Source organism: Loa loa (assembly GCF_000183805.2).
Source record: "Loa loa unplaced genomic scaffold supercont3.806, whole genome shotgun sequence".
Classification (NCBI taxonomy): Eukaryota; Metazoa; Nematoda; class Chromadorea; order Rhabditida; family Onchocercidae; genus Loa; species Loa loa.
The window spans coordinates 1-9731 of record NW_018108986.1 but is presented as its reverse complement, the minus strand read 5'-3'; the positions used below and the strand labels follow the sequence as shown (position 1 = coordinate 9731).

The window sequence follows — 9731 nt, the reverse complement described above, 5'->3', positions numbered from 1 at the left end:
AAAAAACAAAAAATGAAATTAATAATAATGAACTTCCAGCGAAAGGCAACAAAGTGGCCGTGTGATGGAGGTTGAAGATCAGGGACGACCTTATTCCGATGTTGTACTAACTATTTCAGCACGGTTTGTTTGAAATGAAAGACAGAAAAATGATTATCTTCCTGAAATTTGGAAAAAAAAATGTATAAAAATTATGTAAAATTTCTTTTTTAAATTTCTGTGAAATTTTCAAATTTTAGCAAATTTTTAATTTCAAAACATATTTTAAATAACCATTCAGAGATATCAAAGATGTTGATACCGATTCCTACAGTGATCCTTTTTGCATTGTAAGTGAAGCAAGTGCCGGATTAGTACGATGCAGGTCTTGGAAAGAAATTGGGCGAACGGAAGTAAACACTTATAGTTTAAAATTATTCAAATTTGTTTAGCAATTATCAATTATGTTATCAATCGATATGCTAAAATTAATTATTTAAATTCAATAAAATGCTAAAATTACATTTCATGCATATAAATACCACTATCATTATCAGTGTAAATTTCTTTATGCTAATTTTTATCCACAATCTAATCCTGGTTGTACCTAACTTATCATTTTAAATTTAAAATTAACCTGATATTTATAGGTGATAAACAATTGTTTGAATCCTGATTGGGCTACGAAAATACGTATTGCGTATTTTTTTGAGGAACAACAACGAATACTTTTTGAATTGTATGAAAAAAAACAATTATTTCAAATATTTTTAATAGTAGCATAATTACTTTGCAAATGTTATAATTATTTTGACAAATATTACAACATTTAATTTTTTTTTTACTTTTTGAAAAAATACAAAAATTTGTTTAATCAAGCAAATCAGAGTTAGCCATCTATAATTAGTAAAGCTGTAATTAGTAAATTAAATGATATGCGTATGTTTAAATAAACTATAAATTGATGCTTAGTTGAAATTTTAAAAAAGAAAATTATTGCAAAAAAAGAGAAAAAAGAAAATTTGGCGGTTCATATTGAAAAGAGAAAAGTTGTAAAAAAAAAATGTTATATTTTAATTTTAGTCCTCAACACAATTTATTTGTATTTGTCTAAATTATTATAGCCAATTTTTAGGTATGATAAAGGACCAGGAAAGGAGAAAACACAAATTGGTTCGGCTTCTCTTTTGCTACATGAAATATTGGGTTCAAAATGTAACAGAAAAACGGTCAAATTGTAGTAAGATTTTGATAAATTTTCCGCATCTATTATTATTTCAAATTTTTAAAACATTTTTTAGACACGAATTTTACTTTTATTCCAAATTTTGTAATTTTTCAAAACATTAATACATGATTCTTTTTTTTTTCCTTTTCTGTTCATTTATTTTTTTTTTATTTTGTAATTTTTTTTACTGGCAATAAAAACTAACGAAAAAAAAAGTTTTTTTTTTTCCAGCAAAGATGGAAAAAAATTATGGTACCTTAATAGTAGCGGCTGAAGAAATGAGTAAAGGAAGGCAAGAATCGGTGTATTTCTTATGTAGTGCAACAAAATTGGATAGGAAAGATTTTTTGGGTAAATGTGATCCGTTTCTTAAAATCTCTCGAATCAATAAGGATAAAACGTAAGAATTAAATTTTGAGCTTTAAATTTAAATACGATATATATTTGTAACTTGTGCATAATGAAATAAATTTTTGATCCATTAATTTCAATTATTTTGAATACGCTTAAAGCATAGCATTTTAATCAAACTAGTAACCATGACAATGAATTTGTATTCATTATCTGCTAATGAAAAATAAGTTTGCTTATTTTTCATATCATAAAAATTATTGCTTTAAGATTTAGTAAATTCGTTGAAAAGCATTTTCTGATTTCTGATAATTACCCATGCACTTTTTCAGCAAAACATTTGTTGGTAGTATAGTTCGGTGTTGTAAGTTATGATAAATATGAAGGATAATGCGAAAATTTTATAATCCAATGTGTTTTAAATTTTGAACCATTAATTTATACGATCATACGTTATGATAAAAAATTGCGCCTATTCCATTAAACTTTAAAGTATTGAAATTTTTGATTGTCAACATTCAAGGAACTATTGCAAAAATGAACCAACAATTAGTGATAATGATCTCATTTGATACAAATTAGGATTTGAAGTTTTCAAATTTCTTTTCTCCCCAACTATTAACTTAATCATCATTAATTATCACATAACAATCCATTTTTCATTATATGTCAATATTAGCTCCAAAAATCATTCATTACCGGGAAATTAGGCGAAAATAAAACACTTCAAAGGGATAATTTTTTTTTAAATTGTCATTAACACCAGGTAACAAATTTTTTTCTCCATTAACAATTTTCTTCAAATGCTAAACAACCATAATTTGTCTAACAATAAATTCTATAATTGCTTTTACCAGTAATTATGTCACCTCAAAGCATAGCTTCAATGTTTATTCGAAAAATTTTCACAGCTAACCATTATATCATTTATTGTCATGAACCTTTATTCCTTTTCAAAATTTTTTGAATTGTCACTATATTTATATGTTCAAGAACATAACAATTCTTGGATTAAATGCTTCTTTGATGCGATAATTTACATTTGCTATTTTAATGATCTATTTTAAGCTTGACATAAGAAAAAAAAAAATTGCTTTTTTTTTCTTCAATTTTTCCTTTTTTCTTTAACATAATATTCTCACTCCTAATTAAATATAAAGGAATGAGCACTAAATAAGTTGTCAATAAAAAAATAAAAAAAATAAAAAATAAAAAATAAAATAAGGGAAGAAATGAGCATTAAAATAATAGCTAGCTTTTATTTGATAATATATTACACAAGAATGCAATAAGCTTTAACAATGCAATTAATTTTTCCATTAAACCAATAAACTGAAATCATTGTTATTTTATTATGAATCATATATTAAATTTATTAATAACATATTGATTTCTTTTTATGAAACAAATTGCTATCATAAAAAATTATTTAATTCTTAACAATTTTTATTTTAAAGATTTTTGAAATATTGACGAGAGCAAAGAAAAAAAAAAGACGAAAAGTTTTAAGGAAAAATTTTTCCTTTCCATTACACATAACATTTTTATATTCCAGTGGGAAAACAAATTTTTAAGGAAATATTTTTGATTTCAGTGATTTACTATTAGATAAAACATTAAATTTCCGTTTACATTTTTGTTTTTCTTTTTTTCTTTTGCAATTTATATTCAAATTTTGAATCCAAACAAATTTTTTAAAGAAGATAGGATCAAAAAATAATAATAAAATAGAAAACAGAAAAATAAGTGAATGGATAAACAATTGAAATTGAGAAATTAGATCAGGTAATTATAAAATTAAGACTTTTTTAAAAATATGATCAAAAAAAAAATTGTATGATGTTGAATTTTTGATGATGCATATTTTTATTTCGTGATAATTTTAGTTAAATTGAGTAAGTGTTTAGATATCAGCTGGCATACCGTACACGTTATCATGAGCAAAATTTGAATCCAAAATGGAAACCTTTTGAGATACACATTGATCAACTTTGCTATGGTGATAAAGATCGGTAAATATTTCAAAGTTTCAATTACACAGTTTTTTTCCTCTGCTATTATTTTTGTGATGAATTCATGGAAGAAAAACAAAAGAGAAGATTTGCAAAATTTTAATTTTAGGGAATTCCTCGTCGAATGCTATGATTGGGATAAAGATGGAAAGTAGGTTACATTGTTGCTAATTGTTATTGCTTATTTGAATTTTCAATGGTTTGAAAAAAAAAAATTCAATTTAAAAAAATTTCAAATTATCTTATAATAATTTTAGCCATGATTTGGTTGGTAATTGTCGTACCACAGTCAATAGGTTGCTTAATAAAGAAGATGTTACTTTACCGGTTAGTAATTCAGCATATTGATATGTAATCACTGGATAGTATCATTTTCTTAATATTTTGAAATACATTGCTATTAAATTCTTCCAAATGACAAAGATTTTCCGGATCATTTGAAATATCTAAGATGAAATTTTAGGATATATCCATATATTGGTTTTAGGATATATTGGTTAATACAAATTAACCTTTTGATTAAATTTAGGAAAATACAAATTTCAATCTTTGACAAATTTTGACAGGCATTTTTCATCACTCTTTTTCTTCATTTTTCGATAAGCTCTAGTATTACACTAAATGTTAGGCGTAAGACTTTGTTTGAATGCTAACTTTAGCTGAGCACCAACTCGACCATATATGTGGAAATTTTTAATTTCAACAATATCTTCAAACAATTTCCATGTTCAATAAATTTTTTGCCATGGAATTTGATAGTGGCAAGAGGAAAATTATATTCAAATAATTATTTAACCTTAAAGTTGTTCAAGAAATACGTAATTTGTTAACAAAAAAATTTTGGGATAATAATTAGCAATTGGATTGTTGCTTATTCTGTAAATGACTTTTAGCTAGTTAATCAGAAAAAGATGAAGAAAAACAAGAAATATGTTGATTCCGGACAACTTCACTTTCATAAGGTGTATTGTTGGATGGATTACACTTTTCTTGACTTCATAACTGGCGGGTAATCAATCTTTTAAACGTCATTTTTAATATGTTATTTATATTTTAAGCGTAAACATTGCATAGTAATAGTTCAAATTTCAATTGTTCAAAGTTAAAATTATTTATCAGTCCAAAAGTGAAAATGATAAAATATCTCTTGATAAATTGTTTTTATTCCAATTTCAACATTTTTCAGATTTTAATTTGACATTTAAAAATAATTTTCAGATTTTAATTTGATATTTAAAAAATCGGATAACTAAGTACAATTAAAATAATGACAAAAAGGAAAAAAATACCTTAAACAAAACGAAAAAAAAAGTATTTCAAATTTAATATGAAACTTTCAGAACTGAGCTCGAATTTACAGTAGCAATTGATTTTACGAAGTCAAATTTACCATCCGGTAATATGGCATCATTACATCATGTTGATGATGAAAGTGCTAGTCAGTATGAAATTGCCATTCAAGCAATTGCTGAAATTTGTCAATATTATAATAACAGTCAATTGTTTTATGCATACGGTTTTGGTGCCCGTTTACCTGGTGATAATCGTGTCAATTTTCATTTTCCTTTGGTATTACTTCCCTTAATTATGCATTATTTTCTTTTATCATATGTAAAAATTTGTTAAATTTTCAAATCATCTTCTAAGAAGATCAAAATTTAAAGTTTTTTTTTCTTTTCCATAAGAAAAATAGCATTTGAGTATTAAGTAACGAAAAAAGTTAAGGTAGTATTATGAAAATTTGAAAAAATTGAGCATCTATTAAATGTTTTTATTATCAATCCAAATTACTTTTATTCCGCTACTTTTTTTTTTTTGAAACATAGAAAAGGAAAGGTAAGAAAGAAAGAAAGAAAAACGAAAAAAAAAAACTTTAAGAGATATATCATTTTTGGGGCTAACAGTTTAATTGCCCACATTTTAATTGGTCATTTTTCAACTTTCAATTTGAATTTTTATTAGCTGTAAATAAGAAATAATATTTGAAATAAACGATTTTCTTTTTTTTTTTTTTTACATTTTACATTAGCTAGTTTAAAATTTTCCGAGCAACAACATTTTTATCGGAAGAAATAGTGATTAATTAAAAAAAAAAAAAAAAGGAAAAAAAAGGAATTTGAACAAGTGTTGAAAATAAAGATTAATAAATTAAATTAACAGATGCATTTTAGCCATGCAAATTTATTTGTATGAAAAATTATGCTTAAAGTAATCACCAAATTACTAACATAATAGAATATGATAAATGATAGAAATATGAATAATACGTGAAAATTTTTAGAAAATATTGATAATAACAGTAGAATTTAGTGAAATGAAAAAATGAAAAAAAAGTAAATGATATAAAGATATAAATATCTTTGCAACAAATTTAGAATCTGACTACGAATAGTCCAGAATGTATTGGTATGGCTGGCCTATTAGATGCATATCGTGATGCTTTAAATAGAATTGAATTAGCTGGTCCAACAGAATTTGGACCAACATTACGGCATGCAGCACGACATGCAGCTTCATTACCACCGGATGGTAGTAGATATTCTGTTCTTTTAATAATCACTGATGGTGTTATCAATGATATGAATAGAGCAAAAGAAGAAATCGTAAAGGTATTACTTTCGTTTTTTATTTTTTCTTTTTTTTTTCTGTGTCTATGAAAAATTTTTTTTCGCAACTATCAATAAACAATATATTAAAAGAATTTATTTGCAATGAATACTTTTTTTTTCTTTTAGTTAAACAATTACTGAAACGAGAAATGATAAATGAATTATTAAGTGCAGTGTTCATAATTTATTAAATTTAATTCTACTAAATTTACTTTCGATTTTTAATTTCTTAATTTACTACTTTATTTCAAAGTATTTCCCGCTTTGTATCATTGATGAAAAGCAATTACTTCAGGCATCATCATTGCCATTATCTATAATAATTGTTGGCGTTGGTTATGATAGTTTTGGTGAAATGAAAGTTCTAGATTCTGATCGGCAAATGTTACAAGTAAATGGTAAATATGCAAAACGTGATATTGTTCAGGTAATTATAGAGTTTCTCTTTCTCTCTCTTTTCTTTCATTTCGTTACATATATATATATCAGAAATGTTGAACATTTGAATTGGATGTATCGAATATCGGATAGAATATATTTTAAATTAAATGTATCTGTTTGATAATGAAAACGTAATACCTTTTTAATCTTATTCTATATTTTTTTAGAAGATTATAACATACATATTTTAGCTATACTTCATTTACAGATATATTTCGATTTTAGTTAATTTATTAAATTTATTTTTTCTTACAGTTTGTACAACTCCGAGAATTCCTACCACCTCATCGTATCTTAACAGATGATGATTTGATTGAAGCCAAATATCGTTTAGCTAAAGAAGTTTTACAAGAAGTAAGGTGATTATTGTGATCGAAAAATAATTTTGCACTTAATTACTTGAGAAAATTATCAATATTTATGAACCAAAATTTATGTATTTAGTAAAATTTTTGTAAAAAACAAATTTATTGAGACAATAAGAAAACTGGAATGTTGAACAATAATCTCTTTGTAGTTTTTCATTACTAAATGTATTTTTGAATGAAATTAACTTCTAATTCGTTATTAATATTTTGTCTGTTTTATTAAGTGTAAAATTTGTGTTTTGTTTTTTTTTTTTTAATACTTCGATTTATTATTCTGATAAGATTTTATGCCACTACTTTATTCATTTTTTTTTTCTTTTTTGTCAGGTACCTGCACAATTAACAAGTTATATGAAATCAAAAGGAATATTCCCACGACAAATTTGTTACGTTTCATGTGATGATGATCGAAAATTGTCCACAACAGAACGAGGTTATTCAAGTATGGTATTATTTATTATAAATTTCCAATGACGTAACACACATTACCTTTTTCATTTAAAAGAAATACTTTAGATTAATCACCAACGAAATCCATACATAAACTATCACTAAAGGAAGATGGGAAAGAAAGATAGAAATGAGACAGGAATAATAATATTTGTTAAAGCATGATAAAAATGATGAAATTCATCAACAGAAGGATGTAAAAAGGAGTAGAAATGTTTGAATGAAAATTTTGATCAAAAATTTCAACAAAATTACTTAAAATTATTGATGATTGTTTTGCCTCTTTTGTGATAATCCTATTACTGTAAATGAAGGAATTCCAATTAAAATTTTCTTTCGTTTTTTTTTTTTTTTTTCAGATACTATTCACCTTTTGCATATGGGCTTTTTTATCTGTATACTAGCTTATCATCTTATTATCATTATTAAATCGAATAAACAGAATTTGAAAAAAAAAAAAGAAAAAATTTGGAAAAAACAAATGAATATATTTTAGATGTTCAAACAACATCACGAACACGAAGGCGTATGTTACCAGCAGTGCCATGTGAAGAAGTACAAAATATGCATATTAATCCAACCGGGTCTGCTTAAAAAAATAAAAATAAAAAATTTTTAGCTCAGTATTCATGTAGCAAATTAGTCTTCCTGTGAACACTTTTTAGGACCAATACTTGTTATACTCTATCCAACTATTACAATCGTCTGTGATTTCTTCAATTATGCTTAGCTTCATTTAACCACATCAGATACACAATCAAATGTAAATTAACTATTAATCTTTTCTTTTCGTAAAAATTCAAATGAAATTTTGCAATTTCGATCAATAAAATCCATAACTACATCAATGACTGTGAATGTTCGTATAGTTGGATTATTGATTGATTGTGTATATAATTCGTTATGAAAATAATTTGTATAAAAATATTTTTTGGGATATTAAATGAATGTATTCTTAAAATTTACAGTGTTTTTTTCCATAATTTAACTTAATTTTCTTTTTTCTTTTTTTTTTCTGTTGACGATGACTATTTGTCAAATTAAATTCATTGTAACACAAAATCTTGCATTTACTTTGGAACAAAAAAAAGTTTGCCTGTATATTTGGTGGGTTTTTTCTCTTGTATCTTTTTCTGCAATTTTTTTCTTTTCATTGGATAAAAGAAAGTTTACAAATTTAACTGATCTTTGGTTCCATTTGATCCATCAAAAATTTTTTACGATATTTTATAGTTTCGATTATTTTAATGTTTCATCCAATCGGAACTGCTAATAAGAATCATTTAAATTTTTAATCGATACAATTTGCTGTTCACATCACTTTTCTTCTGAAAATTACCGTTTCTTTTCTTTTCAAAAGTAAAATCTGTTGTATCATTTCTCAGAAATAAAGCATTTCGATTTTTTATTTTCTTTTTTGCATCACATTTATTCCATATTCATTGAATTTGAAAATAAAAGGCAAGCAAATATAACTACAAATCAATTCTGAGATATCAGAATCGATCAAATTCTAAATTTTCGAATAATTAATTCTTTTGATTTGTAATAAGTAATATAACTTTTTAAATGAACGAACATACTTTGACATTCAATTTGATACAATTTCAGAATATCAAATATCATTTGAGAAATCAAACAAAACGCATGACTAAATATTTCGGAAATTTCATGGCAGATGTATTATTAGTGCGAGCAAAAAATACTTGGAAAAATGTGGCCAAACATTTTCAGCCCATTCTATTTTATTTTGATCCGATCAGTTCTGATCAGTTTAATTGTTTTATAGCATCGGTTTGAATGAGAGCTTCTTTTTTTTCCACATATGATTCCTTCAGTATGTGCTAAATCAGAAAATATGAAACGGTCAACTCATATGTGTTGCAACAACGATCTTCCAACTTTATATGCCGGTAAAAAAAAGAAAAAAAAAATGCAAATATGCATATCAGTTAATTCTGGTAAATTGAGAATAAAATGCTAAGTTCCATAATAAATTATTTAAGAAACTTAAAAGCAGTTTTTCTTTTTTTTTCCATAAATAAAAATGGAATGTGGTTTCCACGAAATAGGTTTCTTCCTTTCTGGAATATCACATTTTTCCAATTTTTTTTCTGAATTGAATTATTCTTGATTTTTTCTAAAAAATCAACCTGACCTTCTAAGATGTTCTACACAATAATATACATATAACTTAACTTTTTTGATCAAGTAATTATACAGAAATAATTAATTTATTAAAAAGATGGTAGCCTGATTCGTGTTAGGAAGGAATTTGAGAAGTGAGGGGAAA

General features: G+C 25.0%; 1 protein-coding gene across 1 annotated transcript; it reads left to right on the top strand.

Annotated features, from left to right (window-relative positions):
* Nucleotides 1-64: 64 nt before the first annotated feature.
* On the top strand, nt 65-8032 carry LOAG_09773 (hypothetical protein; the record flags this gene model as incomplete). Its single annotated transcript, XM_020448016.1, has 15 exons — nt 65-123; nt 281-392; nt 630-718; nt 1115-1185; nt 1439-1607; nt 3466-3570; nt 3680-3721; nt 3828-3897; nt 4464-4579; nt 4911-5139; nt 5946-6179; nt 6475-6606; nt 6876-6974; nt 7316-7430; nt 7935-8032. 15 exons carry the CDS (start codon nt 65-67, stop codon nt 8030-8032), a joined length of 1740 nt encoding a protein of 579 aa, XP_020301805.1.
* Nucleotides 8033-9731: the final 1699 nt, after the last annotated feature.